At 35.5% G+C, this 24,929-nt stretch overlaps 1 protein-coding gene across 1 annotated transcript; it reads left to right on the forward strand.

Moving 5' to 3' along the window:
* The first annotated feature begins 5,344 nt into the window (after nucleotides 1–5,344).
* On the forward strand, nucleotides 5,345–9,704 carry LOC147867062 (uncharacterized). Its single transcript, XM_087314748.1, has 4 exons — nucleotides 5,345–6,342; nucleotides 7,203–7,640; nucleotides 8,580–8,750; nucleotides 9,093–9,704. Exons 1-4 carry the CDS (start codon nucleotides 5,407–5,409, stop codon nucleotides 9,180–9,182), a joined length of 1,635 nt encoding a protein of 544 aa, XP_087170874.1. The 5' UTR covers nucleotides 5,345–5,406; the 3' UTR covers nucleotides 9,183–9,704.
* Nucleotides 9,705–24,929: the final 15,225 nt, after the last annotated feature.

The raw sequence follows: 24,929 nt of genomic DNA on the forward strand, positions 1-24,929 counted from the left end.
ACTAAGAGATGTAGTTTGGTAAATTTGATTCATGAAGCCACACCTCATGAGCTCGTGAGAAATACATTTAGGTTTGAGCATATATAATAGGCTTACGATTCACCAAAGGGCAATGATAGCTCATGGTGGCATTTTGTTTGCTGATATTTGGTTAATATGAACTCTATGCTCAATTATGTGGGTTTCGTTCTCAAAGTTTCTTGTTGCTATACCTCATAATGGACACCGTCATTTTTAAAAATACAATATATATCTTTTCTTTTACTTGGAGATAAGTTGGTCACATCCTTTCTAGAGGTAAAGAATCATTTTTCCGTGCGATTAATTTTTCATTTTCTTAAGGTTTTTTTGAGATACATCCATGCCACCATGTCATTTGAGCATAGTTGTAAAATACTTGGCATTCATTTTTGGGAAAAAATAAAAATACTTAGCATTCAATACATGCACACTATTTTAATTCTCCCTTTTCTAGAAAAATAATTGCGTACTCCAAAGACAATATGTAGAATACGTTTGTTATTGTTGTAATGAATCAAAAAATTGTATTACTAGCTTTGGATGATTAATTCTCTCTTGTTCAAACTTCATACATGTGCACACACAAAAGAATCATGTAATGAAGAAATCATATAAAAAAGTTGCTTAATGGAGAAATCATTTCATCTCAGGATAAATATTTAGGACATTATTTCTTTTTAGTTTTAGGAATTGTAATATATTTGTTAACGACGTAGAATGCTTAGACTATGTTACAATGGAACATTTTGAGATGGCAGTTTTAAAGTATAGGATACACATTATTAAATGCTTCGGCCATTCGAATTTTTTGGAGTATATCTCATGTTGGCCATGTCTTGTCTTGGAAGGTAATTGCCATTTGATCCTCCCTCTTATAGCTCCCTACTATGGTCTATCCTCACAAGTGCCCTTTGCAATCTAACCTTCTCTCTCTCTCTCTCTCTCTCTCTCTCTCTCAAATTTACTACATGTAGTTTATTCTGAAAGAGTAATTTTTTTTGTTAGTTTTAATATGTATATAACCTTGTGTGTATATCAAAATGATGAGCGTAATTGATTTAAAACCTTAGTTTTCACATTGTGCCCAAGTAATTGCATCCCCAAGTGGCTTACTATTGTGTGGTGTATGCCTTCCAGGCACATCCTTCCACAAATTGTTATCATTTGGTGTTATAAACATTTCTCCCTCTCCCTCTCTCTCTCAGGGGGTGAAAACACACAGTTATAAAAATAAAAGTGTGTGAAAAACACTATAATGGTACCCAAACCAAGTGATGTCGTCACTGTATGGGACATGTTAAATTGCCAATACGAAAGGCAAACACTCCAATGAGGAAAGAAGTTGGACTTGATCCTATAATGAAATTGCGACATCAATACGCCCCTACAACTTTTATAGATATTCTCTAACTCCATGCCTACCATCAAACACATTGCATATCTCAATAATTACACAATCTCTAATATCTCAGAAAGATGAAAACGATCACCATCTTTGATCTCGGATCGAGCTATGCGAATCGTGCAAACACCAACCCACCCACCCACCCACTCCCCCTCTCTCTCTGTCTTTGAGTGAGTGTATATTGTTTTGGTCCCATGGGCTACGTTGGCCTCATTAAAGACTTTAATAAACTTCGTCTCTCTCACTCTCTTTTTATTGTATTACACATGTACGCCTTCACTCCAATTATCATGTACAACTGGGTAGAATGTCGTGTATGCTTTTATGAGGATGTTGACAACACACATTTTAGCAAAGCATGAAATGAACAATAGAAAACTCCATATCCTCTCTGTCTCTCTCTATCGTACACAAATATTTGATGATATGAAAAATACAAATTAAGATTTGAAAATCGGGATTTTGCTACATTTGTTCTTTTAAAGGTATCAAATTGGAGAGAGCTAAAGAGGTTGGATGTATGAGAGGCCCAAAGACTATGTGGTAGATCTAGGGTGTATGAAATGCTCAATATTACATATGGAAGAGCTAATGTGTATGAGATTCTTGAGTCTACTACTCAAGAGAAGAATGAGTATCATCTAGCATGATAAGAATGTAATGGAGATTAGTCTATCTCATGGCATGGGTCAACATGAATTTCCTTTCCTTTTCTCTTTTTATTTGGGTTTGTCAAGTTTCAACAAATAACATGTGTATATATATATATATATATATTAAACATTGCTTAAGTTGAATGGTTCCATTTGCTACATGGGGGGCCCTGGTCATGTGTTTTTATTTGGAGCAATACGCAAAGTGCAAAACCAAGTCATATATATATAGACACTCCAATCTCGAGATTGATGTGAAGGAACTAAATGTGAAAGCAGTGAGGGTGGATCCACGACCTCCCTCTCCCAAAGGATAGGAGGAGTGAGTTGGCCAGTTCAATGAGAGAGGGCTTGTGGGGGTTTCATAGGAGCAAAGTCCGAGCTGAGCCTGGAATGTGAGATCCGAAACGAGGCTCAACATCCGAAATGCATGAGTCGAGCCAGTTAGTTAGGGACATAACGCGGGACCGTGCTTGCCCCATCTGGGCGAGTAAGAGGTTGGGGGGATGATGCAAGGCGAGAGAGAGAGAGAGTCTTGTGACATACATAAATATATAAGAAAAAAGGCATGGAGAGGCATGATGGATAGATATGTATAGATTTGATTGTCAGCCGTTAAAAAACAAAAAAAAACAAAAAGCTAGACTAAAAAATAAAACATAAAGTGCAAATTGGGGGGGGGGGGGGGGGGGGGTCGTTATAACGGGAGACTATGACACGGATGCAAAGAAGGGGGGCCAAAAAAGAAGAAGAAGAAGAAGAAGAAAAAGAGAGAGGCGGGGGGTGGGCATGACGTCATCCGCCTCTTTGTCTCTCTCTCTCTCTCTCTCTGTGTCTGTCTGTGTATGTCGCTTTCTCAGCTTTTTATTTTTGCTTTTTCTGCTTTTTTGAGTTTTTGAAGTGTGGGGTTTTTGAGTGGAGATCTGGGATCAATCTTTTGCCCGATTCTCTCAACCTTTCGTTTTTCCTCCTCTTCCGCTCTCTGGAATTCTTTTCTTTTTCCTCTTTTTTATTTTTATTTTTATTTACTCGGAACTCAAGAGTGTAATAGAAAAAAAAGGTCATGGTAGGTAGGTGGATTTTTAAATAAATAAATAAATAAATAAATAAATAAATAAAAGAAATAATAAATACATAAAAATCCTGCGGTTGTTGAGCAACATGTGCGTGAGTTTAATTATGAGTTACTCCTCCCCCATCCCATCCTGTCCCCCCTTTTGCTCTCAACAATATTTAAATATAAATTAAATAAAAACAAAAAAGCAATAAATAAATAAATAAATAAATAATATGGATGGACTACAGATAATAATAATAAGTAACTAATAGAAAGGATCCAGGTAGAAAACAAAAAACAAAAAAGGAAAAATAGAAAAAGTATGTAAAAAAAAAAAAAAAAACATTAAACAGGTGTTTCATACATATATTTTATTTTGTGTTGTTATTGTTTATTTATGATTTATGATTATGTTGGTTGCATTATTTATTTATTTATTTACTGTTGGATTTTGGTCTGAAATTTTGAGTGTTCCTTCTATATCATCAACCATACGTGCATTTCTCATTCGCGTATGGTAAACACCATCGAAGTATGATAAATACCATACTTTTGTATTCATTATTTTATTAAATATAAGGTAATATATTTTTTTAAGGTAAAAAGTATTAAAAAAAAAAACACATACGAATGTTTTGATAACATACGCATTCGTTTTCATTCGAATGAAAAAGAAGGTTTTGCCAATGCATATATTACGTACTATATAGAATATTTTTTAATTTTGTATTGTTATTGTTTCTTTATGATTACGATTATATTGTTTGCTTTATTTATTTATTTACTGCTGGATTTTGGTCTGAAATTTTTGAGTGTATGTACTCAATTTCACTGAAATCAGAAGAAAAAAGACAACAACAAATCATGATTTTTATTGTCCCCAATTTGCTCTACCGGGTTTGGCTCTTGTCCGGACGAGTGTGAAAGCGTGATTTATTTCAACACCACCAATATAAGATTTACGTACATAATTATAAGAAAAAAGTAAAAGCACAAAATAAAAATAAAAATAAATAAATATCTGTTTTTCTTTAGCCACGTCTACAAGCGATGCAATTAATTACGTATACGAATTTCTGTATGTATATACTTATGTACGTGTTACATACGTACACACGTGTGTATGGGTATTTTGGGGGGGGCCCAAAAGAAATTTAACTAAACCATGGCCCTGGTAAAAAAAAAAAAAAAAAAAAAACACAGAGACAGAGCAGGAGAGCCTTCTAGATTTTCTGACCTGCGGATTGATGATCCATAACTAACTTTCGATGCCCAAAATTTGTCAACTTCTGCTTTTTTTTTCTTTTTTTTGAAGCAAAAAGCAGAAAAGCTAAAGTCGAGTTACGCATACAAATTATTATAGAAAAAAAAAAAAAACAAAAAGCATACAAATTATTTGGTCGGAAATAATAATAAGAAGTAACCGTGCAATTATGTATTCTATGGGTAGGGGGAGAGAGTAATGTATACGTATTCGTATGCGTATGCGTATTCGTATACGTACACTTGTACACACGTATGCCTGTGCGTATGTGTCGAGAAATTAAAGAGAAGAAGAGAAAGGAAGTGATGGGAAGCACAAGGCTGTCATGAGCTCCCAAAGTACCGCCGCCAAAATTAATTCTGCATTTTTTTTATCTTAACCAATTTAATTCTGTCTTTCTCTGCAATAATTATAAATATATATATATATATATATATATATATAATAGAGACAGAGAGAGTATTATCATTCTGTTCTAGTTATATATATATATATATATATACAATAATACAGTTCATTCATTCCACTGAATGAAAGGAATTTAGTTAGTTACGATCACAGTCTAATTAATTACTCTTCACGACAATTAACTTGCTACTACTACTATAAGAATTTAGCACTACTATTGAATATGATGGATAAGGAGATCGAGGATCGATTCCTCCCATCACCACCGATTCATTCGGCTATGGCTCACCATTATCCTACTGCTGCTAATTTGATGATGGGCGGCACATTACTACCTGCTTCTTCTAATCATAGTTCCTGTCACAATAATAGCATGAATGGTAGTCTAAATAATCACATTATCAATCCCTTACTATTACCCGTCCTTCATGCAATTAATAATAATCCACCTCATGATGATGATGCTCATACCCTCATGAATCCATTGTACCCTCCTCCTCCTCCTCCTCCTCATACTACTGCTAATCTTAATCCACATCATATATTTGACCCATTTATTAAGCATGATCATCACATCCAGCTCAATCATGATGTGCCCATGAGCTTCAATCATAACATTCAAATGAATAATCCGAATGTGATGTTGATGAATGATGACATGATGATTACTCATCGGGATGGCACAGTCGAGGATCGATATCATTTTATGATGAATGGAGCTTCAAATCATTATAATACTTCTGGTTCTAGTGCCACAGATTATATGATGGCAAGCAATAATGGAATGTTAATGGATCAACACCATGACATGACAATTAATCCTTCACTGCTACTCACAAATCCTCCTAATACCTCATCATATACTACTACAAATGCCAATTTCCTTGATCTCTTCCATTCAAATCATCATGGTAATAACCGCAGGATTGATCTGCATTTAGTTACTAATAGTAATTATGTTAATCCGACGACATCTACGGCCACGCATTCATCACCGCCACCACCACCACCACATATGGTCATGACCACCACTACCAACATGAGGAGCAATAATTACAAGAATGATACTCACAATCATCACAATGGCAGTAGCAATCAATTGGATGTATCAAATATTGGAGGACCAGATCATAGAATCTTAAGTGGCAGCATCAATTATAGCTGTGATGATTATAATGTCAATGGTGATGGTGATGGTGATGGCGATGGCGATGATGATGAAGGCGATCGTGGGCTTAATATAGAGCAATTCGCTAGCAATGGCGGCACCCGTAAGGAACAGGATAACACGAAGATCCTTAATGATTCTGACCATATAATGCTATTGAATAGTAACCATAACAACACTATTACTACTACTCCTACCACTACCACTACCACTACCAGTGGTAGCTGCCATGTTATGAATGTCCATAACAAAGGGATTAAAGGCAAAGGTCCGCCAGCGAAGAACCTGATGGCGGAGAGGAGGCGACGGAAGAAGCTCAATGACAGGCTCTACACATTACGCTCAGTCGTGCCCAGGATATCCAAGGTACCAAATCCTTTAGGTCCACTACAATTTCAAAAAACTTCACCCAAAACCATATCATTATGGCCATGATCATCATCATCATCATTATAGTACATACATACAATACACACATATAATTTTGCTAATGATGCTTTCTTGTGTATGTGTTGGCATAAATGTTAGGGTTACAAAACCATATCATTATGGCTATGATGATGATGATGATCATCATCATCATCATTATAGTACATACATACAACAGAAACATATAATTTTACTAATGATGCTTTCTTTGTGTGTGTTTTTGCATAAAATGTAACCCTACTAGATGGATAGGTTTACAAAAACTATTAATTATGGCCATGATCATCATCTTACAATACACACATATAATTAATTTACTAAATTAAATGATGCTTTCTTGTGTGTGTGTGTGTGTGTGTGTTTGCTTAAATGTTAGGGTTACAAAACCATTCATTATGGCCATGATCACCATCATCATCATTATAGTACATACATACAATGCACACACATAATTTACTAATCATTCTTTCTTGTCTCTGTTTGCATAAATGTAGCCCTAATGGAGGGTATAGGGTTACTAAACTATTCATTATGGCCATGATCATCATCATCATCATTATACATAGTAAATACATACCATACACACATATAATTTACTAATATCATGCTTTCTTGTCTGCGTTTGCATAAATGTAGCCCTAATGGAGGGATAGGGTTACAAAAACAATATCATTATGACCATGGTCATCATCATCATTATAGTACATACATACAATAGAACCATATAATTTACTAATGATGTTTTCTTGTGTGTGTGTGTGTGTGTTTGCATAAAATGTGTAAAAAATCCCTACTAGATGGATAGGGCTTCCATCCTCGGGGACGCGATCGACTACCTGAAGGAGCTCCTCCAACGAATCAATGACCTTCACAACGAGCTCGAGGCGGAGAGTACGCCGATCAGTACGGCCGTACCGTCTCCCACCACATCTCTTCATGTGGATCCTCATGTCTCGGCCAATTCCCCGACATCTAGGCTAATCATGATGCCTCCCGCCACGCCATCCCTCAATAATGTTATAGTCTCCCCAAGCAATCAGAGTACCCTGTCCGGTACCACCAACATTGCCGGGGCCACCGGTGTGATCAATCCCGCTAACTTAATGCTTCCTCCCTTCGTAAAGCTCGAAGATTGTACTACTACTACTACTCCTATGGCTATGGCAACGACAACTTCTGCGCTCATGAGCTCGGGGCCTTTCGCATTGGCCCCCGACCCATCCCAACCACCCAAGGTAAATTGAAAACACATTTCTTAAGCATATAATTCATTCAATCTTCTTCAGCCCAAAAGACAGATTGCTTCATTAGGGGAAGTTGGAATCATATGCATTGAGATGGGCCCAATTTAGTTTAGCTCCCACGATGCCGTGGTTTGCCGCGTATAATTATGGATTTTAGGGTGCTTTCATCCCAATCTTTAGCTGCATCAGATTTCTCGGCCATTCTTTAATACCAAGAATTCTCGTCCTGATAGAAATGAATTGATCGGACTCAATTCCGCATCGATCGAGCGGAACATGTTCAAGCGCATTCCTCATTTGTGAATAAATCTCATCGGATGTCTCAAAAAATAATATACCTATTTATATGTACATAATACTTAATTATGTCTCACCCTAAATCTATCTATATGCACATAATACTTAATTATGTCTCACCCTAAATCTAGCTATATGTACTCAATACTTAATTATGTCTCACAGTAATCGATCTATATGTACATAATACTTAATTATGGCTCACCCTAATCTATCTATATGTACATAATGCTTAATTATGTCTCACCCTAAATCTATCTATATGTACATAATGCTTAATTATCTCTCACCCTAATCTATCTATATGTACATAATACTTAATTATGTCTCACCTTAAATCTATCTATATGTACATAATGCTTAATTATCTCTCACCCTAATCTATCTATATCTACATAATACTTAATTATGTCTAACCCTAATCTATCTATATCTACATAATACTTAATTATGTCTCACCCTAAATCTATCTATATGTACATAATGCTTAATTATCTCTCACCCTAATCTATCTATATGTACATAATACTTAATTATGGCTCACCCTAAATCTATCTATATGTACATAATGCTTAATTATGTCTCACCCTAATCTAATTTGGTACACATTTGTTTGGATCTTGATTAATGCAGGTGGAAGTGAGGATAAGGGAAGGGAGGACCATTAATATACACATGTTGTGTGCTGGGATGCCTGGCCTTCTATTGTCCACCATGAGAGCTTTGGATGGCCTGGGTCTAGATGTCCAACAAGCTGTCATTAGCTGCTTCAATGGTTTTGCTCTAGATGTGTTTAGAGCTGAGGTACATTCATATTTCAAATTGATATTGTTATCTGTTATTTCTGTGGTTTTTGATATTTCATCCCTACCCCTACATGTCTCTTGTCCATATTCACACTCCCAAGTCTGGAGAACTCAAAGGGTATTGAATGTGAATTTATACAAATTAGAGACACTCACAATTCGTGTTTAAATAGATCCAATAAAAAACCCATTGTCATTTAGAGAGCCCACAATCATCATTGTGTATTAATTTTTAATCCGTCGCTAGATTTGTTGGTTTTACAAGGGTATGTATCACACTTGTGTATGTGTTGCCTATAATATCTTGTTTCTCACCATTCTTCTATCTTTGAATCCACAGCAGTCCGATCAAGACAATGTCGAACCTGAAGAAATCAAGAGGGTGTTGCTACTCACAGCTACTAATGCATCATCCAATACAACTATGTGAAGTGAACTATATATATATACATTTTGAAGAAGGTTCACACTAACAGAACATGTCTACAGTCCCTAGCTCACGATCACTACCAATGTCTCTCTTGTAGGGATCTAGAGTTTTGGTTGCACATGTTTGTTAACACGATCAAGAGTCGCAACATTACACACGTTGTACATTTTCCACTCACCAGCTAATGGCTCTAAAATGTTCAAGGAAAAAAGGTTTTCTAAAGGGAGTCGCATATTAATAATGCAACCATAATTGTTGCATTGAAGATCCGAAGTGTATTTCCCAAACACTTACAGTCTCGAGATTTTTCACTTACATACATGTCTTGGATTTAGGTGAACTCATGAACAAGTTAAAGGAGCAATGCTAGTGAAAGTATTGCTCATTTATGTGTATATCCAAAGTGTTCTTGTATGTGCCCACCTATTTTGCATTATATGTATCTCTTTGGGCTTAGGTGTCAATTTTAGTTTGCTTCTATTAATGAGAAATAGATATTTTCAAAGTAAAGTTGATGAGGGATTATGTTTTGTCACCTTGCTTATATAAATGAAGAATTTATATTGTTTATGTCGTCTAGCTAATGAGAGATTATGCACATCGGATCTTTGATCCACGAAGGAATAGTACTTCTATTCCATAATACTTGTTACACCAATCCTAATTTTTCACAAGATTCCCTGGACACCCCTTGTATTTTTTCAAAATGGTCAAAATACCCCTGCTTTAGATGGACTAGTCCTAGTTAAATCATTATTGATGTTAACCTAACTCTAGAAAGTGAATAATGTAACCTAATTATAGAAAGGAAGAATTAGAAATGGAGGTGTCGTGGAAATATAGATGCATATATATCTCACTCATGTCCATATGACACTAAATATGATCTAATAGAGAGTAAAAGAAAGAGGGAGAGGGGAATTTTGAGAATTTCATGTAAATTGAAGGGTAATTGTAAATGAATCAAGTATACATTATTTTTAAAAGAGTCCATCCACCCTTACTTACATCGAAAGACTTGATCATAGTATAGAGCATATCTTAGACTCACAATATGGAATTTAGTGATGTTTCCAATGGTTATTTCTTGGTCCATGTGTAAGTTCGTTAAATGATCATTATACGGTCATGATTTTGCAAGTGATGTTTATTTTTGTTCAATATAAGAATGTGTACCAGAAGGAGCTTTAGTACAAAGTACACTACAACAAAGATATGTTAATATACTTCAACTTTACTTTAGTTCACAACATTCAATATTACAATCCTTCTGTGAAGAACATGCATTTTACCTTGTCCCATTCTATAGGCATAGAAGTTATTCCAACCAGCTTGGGCTCAAATTCATACTAAAGCACGGAGTGAAAAAAATGAGTCATCCTCTTGTATCCCTTCCCGGGTCACGTTTGATTTAGCATCATACTATCGATAAAGAGTAATAAGCTTATCTACAAACAAATCAAAACACTTTTCCAACACATTATTAGAATGTCATTATAGGTTAAGTTAATTGAAATAGGGTGAGTCTCACTTTAAAACCTTTGCCTTCCGCAATGTTCTTTAAATTGATTCATTTTATTTACTTTCTTGAATGACAAGGTCGTTCATCTCACAAAGCATTTCCATATGTGTCCTTGCAAAAGGTTCCTATTGTACATTATGATCACAAAAGAAACCCACGAGCTTTTCAAATTATATAATGGAGCCCAAGTACTTACACAGATACTTTACTTTTCTGCAAAATAAGCTCTCTGTTGCATTTATGGGCATAAATGCAATAGCTCTTTTGGAGCTATATATGAAAAAAACCATCTTTCGTTGATTCAGTGCTATCGTGTTTTTTGTCTTGCTCAAGTGTGTTTTGAATAGTATTGTGTCGTGTACACTTTAATACCGATGAAGTTAATTTTCAGTAGAGTTGTGAGCATTGCAATTTTTTGAGATGCTCTTGTTCTCTGTATCATGGTATATGTAGTGTGTGTGTGTGTGTGTGTGTATGCATAGACGGTAACTCGCATATATATATATATATATATATATATATATGAGGTAACTTATGAACTACATCCCAAAACGTTTAGTTTTAAAACTATCAACATATACCCCTAACAGAAAAAGTAAGGGTTTGACATTTGAAGTTAATAACGTCGGCGTGACATTTGATCGACTACTCATATCGAATTGAATAATGTTTCACCTTAAAAAAACATGATCAAACTTTCCTACTTCGGCATTTGATTAATATATGCATGCATACATTATCAACTTCGTAACTAGTACATTTAATTATCATCTACTTGAGCATGTAGCTAGAGTCTAAACCTTATAAACATATGATTAACATTTAATATGTAGCCTTTGGTACTTTGAGGGACCAATGTGAATACGATGATCATAACATGTTTAGGAATCACCTTCTCTCAATCTTCAAAAGGGTAAATTGATGAATCAAAAGACTTATCTATTGAGATCTTCTACTAGGCTTGTGACGTCGATCAATTTATTTCACTATGTTTTGATGAGAGTCAATGCTAGAAGGTTTTTGAGCATGCTTCATGTAATGTATTTCCAATAATATATATCCATTAAGAAAGTTACTATGAATGCAAACAAGTATTATGCTTTCTCGTTTCACAACTTTACACAAAAATAGAAGACTAATTGTATTGAGGAGAGTTGACACGATGACTTCGTGATTGGAAAATAGGAGAGAAGAAATGGTAGGCCGTGAAGCTTAGCTATATTTAGGTTTAGGGCTCAATGTTACGCTCTTTTACGAAGAAATTTAATTTAGTATAAGTATGAAGCTTTGTTTGGCAATATGCCATGAAAGGATTCTTTTCAAATCCATCATTACTTTCTTTTAGTTACATTTTTTGTCGACGAATTAGGATAACCTTGTACGTATATTTTACCACTGTGAAAGTGGACATATCATCTTAAGTGCTATGAAAGAATGACGAACAACTATGAGTTTGATATCTCCAATGCATCGAAAGCAGCTAAGATTAACCACAAATTCGAAAATCGTTTTCGGGGATGTTTTGGGCTGTTCCCAATGATGAAACTGTTACAATCTCAAAATTCTACATGAAAAATATGTATTAAAGAAATGCATAGCAATTAGACATCACTTTCGTTTTGAAAACAAGGGATTAATAGATACATTTGAAAAAAAAAATTGACATCATGCACCAACTCATTGTGAGTAAATGAAAATTGTACGATGGGTAAAAATGATTTTCCCGTTATCGTAATTGTGACTATTCTTTAAATTTTGCAATTATCGATATGTTAAATCAAGAAAGTAAACAATTTAATATTTAAAGATATTTGGTGAATGTCAAAATTTTAGTTCAACTTTTTTTAAATGATAAAATGAAGCCCATGTAACGAATGAATTGTGATTTACCGCATCATTTCTTCAAGTTCTTATATAAATTCTTTAAGAAGAGCTTTATGGTATTAATTCATCTTGAAAGTTGAAACATTGGAATTAATGCTCCAAATTCTTAATATATGAGCCTTTTGATAATGTGTATTGACATTATCCTTGTGTTCTTTTGTTGGTTGCATGGTGACACAACTTCGTCCAATTGACACGTCTCATATAGATTGCTTAAATGGAACTTCACAACTTCATCCAATGGGCACATCTCATATTGATTGCTTAATTGGAACTTCATTCCATTCTTTCATCATTTAGGCTTCTTGATTCCAAAAGCCATGTAACTTAGTTAGGTTTTTCATCGATTGATGTAGTTTTAATTTGAAGACAAATCTAACATCATGTTTTACAAGTTTTTTGACAATTACAAATTGTATGCAAAGTAGATATATGTATGTAGGTTCTTGAGAGGATTATTGAATAAGGGAATTTTGGGCTCAAAGTTGGGCAATTTAAGATATCATTTCAATGATTTACTTTCCCATTGGAAGGTGGGTAAAGATTTGGGTCAATGCTTTCAATATCCTATCGTAAGACCTTATCGGAAATGTCTTTGTGGCATCATTCCAAAACACCAAGGATCACTTTGTTTATACTACATAGTTGTGATGTAATAAGCCACCACGAGCATTCCTTGACAATTGCTTCTTTCCTTTTGGTTGAGAGTGGACCACCAAAATATTAAAAGGCCCAAATTGAGAGTCGAATGTTGGCATAATAAAGAACACATGAAAAATGGGGCAACATTTGGTCTTGTGTATCTAGTATATTTGTATCATATCTTTAGATGACTTAGAGAAGTAAATACATGGGCCTTCCGTTTACTCTCTTAGAAACATTCTTTACATATACATTTTAATGGTTTTAACAACAATGTGTTTACCAAGCTTTAAAACTCTTCATGCCTTTGATGTTTACAGAAGCCATAGTATTTGGAATGTTGGCTTTTTGAAAAAGCTCATTGAAGGTTATGAGTTTTAAAACAAAGACATATTACTCTACGTAAGAATTATCACCATAGTAAAATGGATCAAGTGGTTGAGCCCCATAGTTATTATACTAGGAGGAACAATAAACTAAGAATAGTGTCAAATAACTAGAGGTAAATGCAATCACTATTGTGTAACCTATCTCCATTGATATTTATGAATGCTATTCTAGATACATTGGCAGACCATGACACAGTTTTGTTGATAGCTTTGGCGGATAGAAATAAGTCTCCATGGCACTCGAAGATATGGAGAAAAACCTATCTTGGAATGGGGGATTTTTCATGTAAAATGTAATGATGTTTTGATAGAAGAATGCTACAACATTTCAATGGATCATAGCAAATATATTTGAAATTGACGTACTAGAATTAAGCAAGCATTTGTAGATGACTTTATAGTTTTTGAACCCAACAACAAAACACCTCAAAACAATTATGCTTTACCTAGAGGAATGTTATCATCAAGGAGGTATTAATAATGGACTTACGAAAGGTACTCGCCATCCTAACAGCACAAATACAATTCGATGTTGAAGAACTCTCACAGTTCCTTCAGCAAATCAACTAACATAATAGGATTTCAAGGTATTTTGTAATCCTAGCAACATCATTCCACATAGCAATGCATTAATGTTCATTCAATTAGATAAAAAAGGAAACAACTCAATCTATCTCGACAAGTTGAAAGTTTTGCTATCTCAAGCACTAGTCATAACAACCATCTGCTTATAAATACAATTTTTTTTGTATTTGTGGATGCATCCACTATTGTCATGATGGCTAGTGTTATGTAGATGTATGATTCAAAGTGGTAAAGACAAGTGTACTAAGTAAACACAAAACTATTATAAGTGGATTGCATGACAAATTACAAGGTCACACACCAAGAAGCACTCCAAGGGATTTATAGTGTGAATAAGTTTTTCCCTCATTTGCCAGACAAAACTTTTTCTTTTCTTCATGTGGTCCGTAGTTTATTCCACGAGATTTTATTCCACATGGTATGTGCCACAATCAATTGACTTCTTCTGCAAGTGGTTTACCAAGGTTTTGAACTTTGCCAATTTGGGTTAGTCATATGAGGGTAATCACTTTGTTTGCATTTATTCACTTTTGCTGCATATTGTTGATTATCATTCTTGGCTAGATTCTTTTTCTTCCCAACAACTTATATTTAAATCTCTTAATTTTTAATAAAGAAGGAATCACATTGAGACAAATTCAGACACTCATTGAATCTATAAGTAAAGAAGTTTAGGTAGATTAGTTTCTCACATTTACACAAGTGTGAGTCATCTAAATTTATTTGGACTTCAATTCAATGAGGTATTTATAGTTGTCATATGTAGAACCCATTTCGGGGTCATTAAAGGGTAATCAATCACCTTGTTTTTATTACATGATTTCAAATTACGGTTGATTGTCATCCTTCATCAAAATCTCTATCCAAACCAATTAAATGAGTACCTTCAATTTTAACTAGACTTGTGAATTCCATCAAAACCAAATTGGAAACATATTTTTTAGGATTCTTGTCCTAAAGTATAAGAACTTTAGGTGGAAAACTTTCTCACATTTAAAGAAGCATATTATGCAAGTTTTGCCAACCTAACTTTTGGCCTTTCTAGAATTTTGAAAATTCTCAATTTATTCTCTCTCAATAATATATGATCAAGGACTTCATTATGGTACTTTTTAGAGGCGTAGAATTGCTTTTTTGGAGAAAAGCTCATAGCATACCCACCACATTGCCAAATTTAGTGCTCAAGAGTCATCGGTGTTTTGGAATTCTTTCACTTATATCTCTTCAACACTATGGTAGAGATTTGATATCTTCTAGCCCCCAATTTACAAGTAGATTATTAAAATGGCCTTTCCAAAAATACCCAAAATGTTTGTCTAGAAGTTTATGATGGTAGGTCATTGACATGTACCAATACAAAAACATGTAAGGTATCCAATTACCTTGTCGATATCAGTTTGAACACTTGACATCTTTTTAAGGCACACTACTACATGGGCTTGAGTTTGGAATAACTCAACGAACCAATATTAATAGTGACATTGTAGATGGACAAATCATAATAGGGATACATACATTCTTTTTGTGAATACAAGTGGATGCAAATATTAAATATGTTCATCGATACTTTTGGTTGGGCAGCGCATTGTCATCACAATCACGTGAAAGTGTTAAAGGAATTTATGAACTATTTTGGTTTGACCATCAACTTCAACATTTAGTGCTCAAACATACCCTTTGCAAAGTGATTCAATGGGATATCTTTTCCACTCATTATCAGCGCAATCCACTTCAAGCTTGAACACTCCAATTGGTGCTAGAAGCTCAAAGGTTTTGAAAGGTTTTAAAGTTAAAGATAAAATGAAAGAATAGAGGTTGTAAAAAAGTATGTGTGGGTAGTTTGTTGCGCCAACAATTTAAAGTAATTATGTGGATGTAAGGCTCATTTGCTACGAAATCTTGTCGTGGGTGTCAAATTTAAGCCATTTTACCACATTTATGAAAAAATAGCTTTAGTATATTAATAATTAGTTCACTGGAAAGGCCTATCCAAATAATTGGAGATATATTTCTTGTGTGGAATAACAAAGGAATATTATTGCAAACTACGGCTAGATACATTTACTAAACCTAACCAAGATTATTTGGGATCTCAAGTTAACAATGATGAATGTATAAAGAAAACTAGCATGTATCAATAAGGACTAGACACCTTTCCAAGAAAGTGTCAAGCCTTATAGGCTTCCATTTGCATTGTTGGTGTTGCCATCATAGACTTCACCATTGCTACTTTGGTCTTGTTGTTGTAACCATTTTTACGACTAGTCCTATGGCAATTCCCATAGCATGTAGCATCACTAATGTATGATGCATATGGAGCCATATACAATATAAATATGTGAATGTGTGTCATGTGACACTGACACTTAAATGACTCATTTTTTAGAGTGATCTTTTTCACTTCTTTATTAGCTTTTGCCATCACATATTCTCCTACCATCACTCTATTCTAGCTAAGAATAGAAAGATAAAGATGAAATTAATAAGACAAAGATAAAGTGTCAATTTGGCCGGCATGCACTACTACAATATGAGTTGGTTTCAACACTTAGCAATCCACTAAGTCCCGACGTTTTGATGGCATGCTTTTATTTTCTATATATTTTTTGGAGTAGAGGTGAATATTTTAGCATAAAGGAAAAGGAAATGTCAAAAACTCTGTCAATAAACATAAATTTCTGAGTGTCTTGCAGAATTGCTAAGTTTTCAGAAATTGTAACTCCTTATTTTGTGTTGGAAATACATGCCCATGTTTAGAAGTGATCAAAATTTTGACGTTACCTTATTTCTAGCATTTCTAGAAATATAGTAATTCTAGTGAGTCCTATGAGTCTTGCCTCCTCATTTTGACAAATGCTCACAAATGATCAATGGGTTGTGCCTCCATCCTTTGATAAATGTATCATAAATCAACGATTTGTGCATCCACACTTCAATCAATCCTTGAATGATTGAATGAATGTGTATGTATATTACTATGAATGAATATATGTATGTGCATGAATTTATGATTGTATGAATACGTATGTATATATGAATCAATGTAAGTATGTATGTGTATGAATGAATAATTGTATGAATGTATGTATGTGTATGAATGTGTGTAGATGTATATATGAATCAATGAACATATAAATGTGAATGTATGAATCCATGCATTTATATGAATGAATCCATGTGGGTGTGTGTATATATGGAATGAATGAATGTGTGCGTAAAAGTGAATGAATGTATGTACTATGTATAAATGAATCAATGTACATAAGAATGTGTATGTATTGTATGTGTATTCATATCGATATGTATGTATATAAGTGTGTGTGTGTGTGTGTGTGTGTGTGTGTGTGTGTGTGTGTGTGTGTGTGTGTGTATCTACTTACTTATATGTATTTATGTGTAAACCCTAAACCCCACTTACCTATGTATAAGCCAATAAGATGTTGAAAAGGGAGCAAAACTTAGGCGATGGTCACACTTGATGGATTGGTCAATGGTGAGGAATTAAGAATAAGAAGAGAAGAGGTGGATTATAGATACCCTTTTTCTTATAATGTTTTTTAAAAAGATATAAATGTAGGTTGTTAAACGATAGGTTTTGCTAGTAGCTACTCAAAGTTTAGCAACGCATTTTAGCATTGAAATGTTGCTTCTCGTTTGTAGATCACACTAAACATCATAGTTATCATCACAAGCTTTCTACGATTTTTAGCGTCACATTTTTGCAAAAAATGGCACGTTGATTTAAGTGTCTTGCTTATACACACATATGGATGTGGTTTTAGGAATATCTTCTTTTAGCATCACATGTTTGCAAAAAATGGCACGTTGATAAGTGTCTTCCTTATACACATATGGATGTGGTTTTAAGAATACCTTCCTCAATAATTTCTTTTCTTTTCTAAAAAAAAATCCTTACATTAGTTATAAAATTTTACAAATGAGAGTGTTATATACAAATCCTTGTAAGGACGCAATAGTTCCATCTTATGTGGATGCCAACTAACTCAAGAAAGGGAGAGGACGACCATTGTTGGATAACGGCCATCGTATTGACTCTTTAGAGTGGCTACAACTTCACTCCATATCTCCTACATTAACATGATGCACAGTTTGGTAAGAGAAGACTCGTCTACACCGTTGTTTCCGTAGAATCCAAATAGTTATTGGGTTGACCAATTCCAACACAGCTTGAGCTTTGGCATTAATAGGAGTTGAGTGGATATTGTCGATGGTGGAAAAAAATCTCTTGTGCTTTTATCACCATAGTCATCCCCTCCTCGTGGTGTTCGTATCTGTCAATTGGGGCCTGCCATAATAACCAACATACATTCCCCCACTTGATTGTGCCTTGCACTTGGCACAATTGCAACATTTCTTATTTGATGGTAGACTGTAGTTTATATATCAATTTTTATAAAGTATCGAGCATCATACAAATGATCAATTTTTGTATAGTCACTATATTCAAACAAGGAGAATTAACATATAGTTGTTGTGTAATCCTTAAGTTGTATTGTGATCTCATCCTCTTCAATTTGACTAAGTTGATAAGGTGGAATGCTCATGGGAACACCACTTGGTATGAGATCTATTTTGTTGTCAGCATTACGCATAGTGGTAATCTAGATGGAAATTCATTTGGAGAATGGAGTAATCATTGTCCATGGAAAGGTAATTGATTCTCATCAACATTAAAATGATAATATTGAATTGTTGGATCAATAAAAAAATAGTAAAGTAGAGAACATGTATACTCATTAAAGATGTAGAAGAGACAAAAGATTTTGAAAGAATTTTTGTACACTGAATCATGTGTGTAACAATCGGCAACAGTTCGGTTTGAACTGAACCGAACTGTGAAACCACAGTTTAACGGCTTAACGGTTTCAACTGTTCGGTTCGGTTCAATTTCAGGTTTTTATTGACGGTTCGGTTCGGTTTCAACAATAAAAAACTGCGGTTTAAACAGTTAAATGGTTTTTGCTTTCTTTTTTCTTTTTAAATTTTAAAAAAAAATCTAAAAATTGTTTTTAAACAATATTTTCATTTTTAGACCTTATTCTCACATTTTAGGAACATCTTAAAAAATGAAATCTTATAAATTTTAAACAATTAAAAATAAATTTTAAAAAATGAAATCTTATAAATTTTAAACAATTCAAAATAAAAAATAAAAAATAAAAATTTTGACTTATGTTGAAAACCGAAACCGAACCACGAAACCGTGACGGTTTTTACGGTTTGAAAAATGTTTCATGGTTCGGTTTAACGGTTTCGTGGTTCGTGTCGGTTTGGTTCAAGTTTCAAAAAAGTTAAACGGTTCGGTTTGGACCCTCTCAAACCGAACCGAACCGTTGTTGATTGTTACATGTGTGTAGCATTATGTAGTTCAAAAGTAATTGCCTGGTGGTTAATCCTAGGAATGGGCACAGTTTCTGCTCAAACCGAACCCAATCGTTAAGTCATGGTTTAACGGTTTATTGGTTCCAAAAAATTGTAATGGTTTGGTTTGGATTTTCAATAAACGGTTCGACTTTGGTTCTAAAACTCTAGTTTATAGGCTTATAGGTTTTTGGTTAACTTTGATTTTTACCTTAATAGTTTATTAATTTAATGGTTTTTTATTGATTTAATAAATTTAACTTAAATGCTTATTTAATTTAATGTATTTTTTATTATTTAGATGTTTAATTAGTTTGATTTAAATGGTTAGGTTTAAATTTTTTGTTAAATGGTTCAATTTGGTTTCAACTTTTCCCTAAACGGTTTAGTTTGGTTTTTGTTTTATATAAACAATTCGGTTTCGGTTCAATTCGGTTTCTTTGCCTTGAAACCGAACTAATCCGTGCCCATTGCTAGTTAATCCAATCAATGGATGAAGAAACGTTTTTATATAATTTTGTATTCAATCAACAAATCTTTATTTCATCAGATGAAAATCAAGCCTTTCTACATAGGAATCTATGGAAAATTTGATTAAAATTTTGTATGTCTCGCATAGACAGAATATACATCAGTTCGGAACTAGAAAATTTTGGAAACAATGTTGAAATCATTGCAAGTTCAGCCTACTCCAATCATATGCCGGTTAAGATAACGCTAGAAACACAGAGGAGACCAGCAAGGGACTGCAATGTAAGGATCATGTGGAGGTGAGTAGAAACATAAGACGTATATGGGAAAGAAATTTGGTTGGGTGTGGCGCAATTGATAAACTTTGAGGGAAGATTATCGAAACTTCAACTTATCTCCATACGGCGACGAAAAGTAGAATTACAAGGTCTAAGGAGGAAAAAATGTGTTTAAGGAGATCAATCGTGGCTACCCAAAGGCTATTACAAAAATATACCCGATGCCAATGGTCTAGGGCAGGCCTTGAGGCTGCCAGAGAAACATTGCAACTCTTGATTGCATCCAGAAATACGATGTTATTTAGGAGTTCGGCGGCATGGTGGAGCAAAAATGGGGATAAGGTGAATAAACAATTTTTCATGCATAAACAACCTAGAATAAACTGTAGCTACAATCCGAAGCTGGTTAAGGAAGATGGCTCTATGTCGGAGGATATTTCGGAGATCTTGGAGGCGGTCACCTCTCACTATCATGAGTTGCTTTCGGATAGTTACAGTATCCCCGAACAACCTACTTTGATAGAATATGTGCTAGAGGGAATGCAACACAAATTTTCAGATGCGGCACAAACTAATCTGGCGAGGCCTCTCTTGGAGGAGGAGGTGGTGGCTGATGCTTTGGTAGGCATTTGCAGAACGTCCTATCCAGACTCCGATGGACTATCAAGGGATTTTTTTGAAAAATTTTGCGACGTGATCAAGCCAGATTTGGTTGATGGGCTAAAAGAGGCATGGGATGTTGGGTACTTACCTGAGCAATTTCAAATGGGGATGATATTTCTAATTCCTAAGGTACAAGGTGTAACAACTGATGCAAGGCAATGGAGACCGATCACGCTGCTCAACACAATATATAAGATATTTGCCAATATACTAGCCAAGAGGGTAAAACCCTACCTGCAGGAACTAATTCATGTTGGACAAACAGGGTTCATGGAAAACATATGCATAATTGATAATGTGTTGACATTTTGGGAGGCGATTGCCTTGGCAAAGAAAACCAATCAACACATTGCATGTCTCGTTGACTTTGAGAAGGCATATGATAGAGTTGAATGGCCTTTTTTAGATAAAGTCATGGAAATGTTGGGATTACCTTTAAAATGGAGATCGGTTGCGATGGCCCTTTACAAAGGAAGTTCGAGTAGGGTGTTAGTGGCAGGGCATCATGGCCCATCAATTCCATTACGTAGGTCTGTTAGACCTAGACAAGGGTGCCCGTTGGCCCCCTATCTTTTTTTATTTATTACAGAGGCATTCTCTTTCTTTTTGAGCAGATCGGATGTAGGAATAAGAGGTTTAGTTATTCCACATGCGAGCAAGGATTTGCTGGACTCTGAGTATGCAGATGACACTATGCTTTACTTGAAAGGCAATGATGCTAATTTAGAGAAGGTTGAAGGATGGATTGAGTGGTTTTGCAAAGTGTCAGGGGGGGAAATTAACTAGAACAAAAGTAGAGGATTCTAGGTAAGTTCAAACCCACGACCATTATGGTGTCCTAACCTTGATTTTCAATGGGTCCCCAATGGCATGGCTGTTAAGTATTTGGGCTTTTTGGTGGGAGTTGAGACACCTAAAAATCAGCAGCTTGAGCAGGTCAAAGACAATTAGAAAAAAGCTTCGGTTGTGGGCATCAATAAAGATCTCCCTTGCTGGTAGGGTTGTGGTGGTGAACCATATTTTGTTGGCCACCATGTGGTATTCAGTGGCATGTTGGATGTTAGACAAAGCCTGCATAAAAAATATTAAGGCAATGGTGAGAGGGTTCTTGTGGTCGGGTAGAGACAATGAGATGGGGTCAGCTAAAGTGGCTTGGGGTTGTTTAATTAAGACAAAGAATCAGGGAGGAGTTGGACTAGTGGATCCAGTTCACCAAAGTAAGGCTCTACTTGGTAAGCTTTTGGTGCGAAGTCTGCAACCCGGACCAGAATTGTGGAAGGTGCTCCTTAGGAATAGAGCTGACCTTTGGTGTCCTAGGAATGGTGGTCCTTGACAGGCAAATACATGGTGGTTGTTCAGTCCAACTCTAAAGTTGAAAGAACCGGCTAGCATGGAGGATAGGGTGGTTTGCGCCATAATGAAGGCATGGTCAAGTTTAAGAGAAGGGTTGGTCTTAATGCAATCGAAAGCAGTGGATGAACAACTACGACAACCACTGTTTTGGAACCCTAGGATTAGAAGTGAAGAAGGTATGATGTTTGGACAACAAAAGTACTTGCATTGGGGGAAGATGTTAGGGTACAAGATTCGGTCAGTACACGATTGGGAGTTCTTCAGCATGAAGATGCGGGCGGGTCAAGCTGTTAGTTGTTGTAGGATTACTGGAAGACTAGAGAAGGTAACCCAATTGATACATGGGGTTGTTGCTGGATTAGGTAAGTTGACTGTGGAAGAGACAATTTGGTCAGGTTGGTTTGTAGGTGAGGGTGATGCACAACTTATCTGTGGTAGGTGCTCCACTGGCGAGGATCGTTTGTGGGGTAACTTAAGTTCTTTGATAGATGATGGTAGGTGGTTGGCAGTGCAGGTGGCAATGTTGGAGGGTAACTGTTGGCAATTGAACCCAGACCCTAAGACACTAGATCATGATCGTAAAATAGGGCTTTTCGATAATAAGCCCTTATATGAGTTGGAGTGAGATCCATTGGAGGTATGGTGGCAGACACCAAGAACAAACATCTTGAAAAAGTTTTTTGAGTACAATACCAAGCTAGGAAGACAAATCATTGGCTCCAAAACTGTGGGTGTTGTAATGATTCGCAATATTTGGAAGGATAAAGGCGTTTCAGACGATGATTTGAAGTCGTTTTGGAGGAGACTATGGGCATTGGATATGCCAGAAAAAATTAAGGCTTGGTTGTGGCTTCTTAGCCACAAGGCGGTACCTGTAGGCGAGTGGTTGAGCTCCCGTGGTGGTGAGGCTAGCTGTAAGTTATGTGGACATGCTTTGGAATCAATCTCTCACTGTTTTTGGAATTGTACAGAGGCGATTACCATTTGGAGTAGAAGCCTTCGAATCGTGGCAGCCTGTGGTGTGAAAGGGAACGTTGTGTGGGGCTCAATACAAGGACTGTCCCTAAAAGGGGACAGCTGGGGTGAACGGTTAAACCCACAAGGACATGGATTTATAGTGCAGGGTGGTAGCGTGTTCCAATGTGATGGGGTGAGACCAGGTACAAATTCTGAATTTTTCGAGGAGATTTGGCTTATGGTGGCATGTTTAACGGCCTAGCACATTTGGATCAGGCGTTGTAAGTTTGTTTTTCAGCAACAAAAGCTCTCATGTGGGGAGATGATATTAAATATCTGGTTTGATCTTGTGGCTTGGTTGCGCAGTCGGTATGATTCGATTCAAGGGGAATCGAAAGAAGCAGAAAGGGCAAGGTCAAAGTTCTTGCTGAAATGGAGCAGCTCTCCCATGCTAGTCAAATCTTCATTGAGGCCTAAGTGGAATTACCTGGCACCTAGGTGGTTGTTTCCCCCGATGGCTCCCAATATTGTACATGGGTTGTAATTATGTATGTATAGATGAGATAATGTTGCTAGAAAAGAGTTAGTTGAGAGCTGTGGAGTCGGGGTAAAATAGGGTTTATTTCAGTTTTGTTTGAGTTAAGGATCGGTTGAGTTTTTTGTTGTTTTTGTTTGATAGTTTTGGAGTTGTTCCTCCAAGTTGTGTATATGTTGACCCCATTGTGGATTTGGGTAAACTCTTTTGTATTCTATTTGCTAACTAATGCGAAGTAGTGTTTTTTTGGAAAAAAGAAGAAGGAAATACACCATTCATGAATTGCATTCCTCCGTCTACAATTTGAGCTTTATAAGTGTGGTCACTTATTGATGTCCCAACATCTATACCAAGTGATCATCAATAAAGGAAACTTCAACACACAAGATCGAATGCTCTTGGTGGTCATAAGAGTTCTGGAACCATTTGCATAATATCATATTGATTATTAGATTGAAAACGTTTTGTTGCAACATATAAGCATGTCTCAATGTTCTAGATCCTACAATAAATAAGCATCTTGAACACTTTAAAATCGCATTGGCACAACATGACAAGAAGGAATTCATTGCAGAACAATGTTATTATGGAACAAATTAGGAGAATTCAACATACAACCTCAATATTGTATTGACCATCCATCCATGTGGTTGTGAGTACACAATATGGTGTGGAGATTGTAGAAGAGAAGGATTAAGTAGGAGAACAAACACCTTTGAAAATAAAGAAAGCAAAAATTACCAAAAGTTTAGCTAAAAGAAAGATGTAGACGTCATGAGACATATCATTAGAAACCAACAAGCTATTGCTAGTATAAACAATTGAGGACACATACACTCATGCATCCCTATATGTTTGTCAACCATATGTATAACACACATCCACCCCCACCCATTTAGTAGTGTGAAGTTTGTTATTTGTCTGCAGAAGTTCCTATGTATGTGCATCTTCACCATCTTACTCCTCTCTATAGCATCAAATCTATATCATCAATATTTGGAGACTCGATGCAAAGTATGTAATTTTTGTTAGATACATGCAAAACAAAACAGTAACTCATTTTATAGACTAGAGTGAATGTGCATT

This window comes from Azolla caroliniana, unplaced genomic scaffold (assembly GCF_043228905.1).
Source record: "Azolla caroliniana isolate FFs.n. ecotype wild unplaced genomic scaffold, voAzoCaro1.0.p SCAF_2, whole genome shotgun sequence".
Lineage (NCBI taxonomy): Eukaryota > Viridiplantae > Streptophyta > Polypodiopsida > Salviniales > Salviniaceae > Azolla > Azolla caroliniana.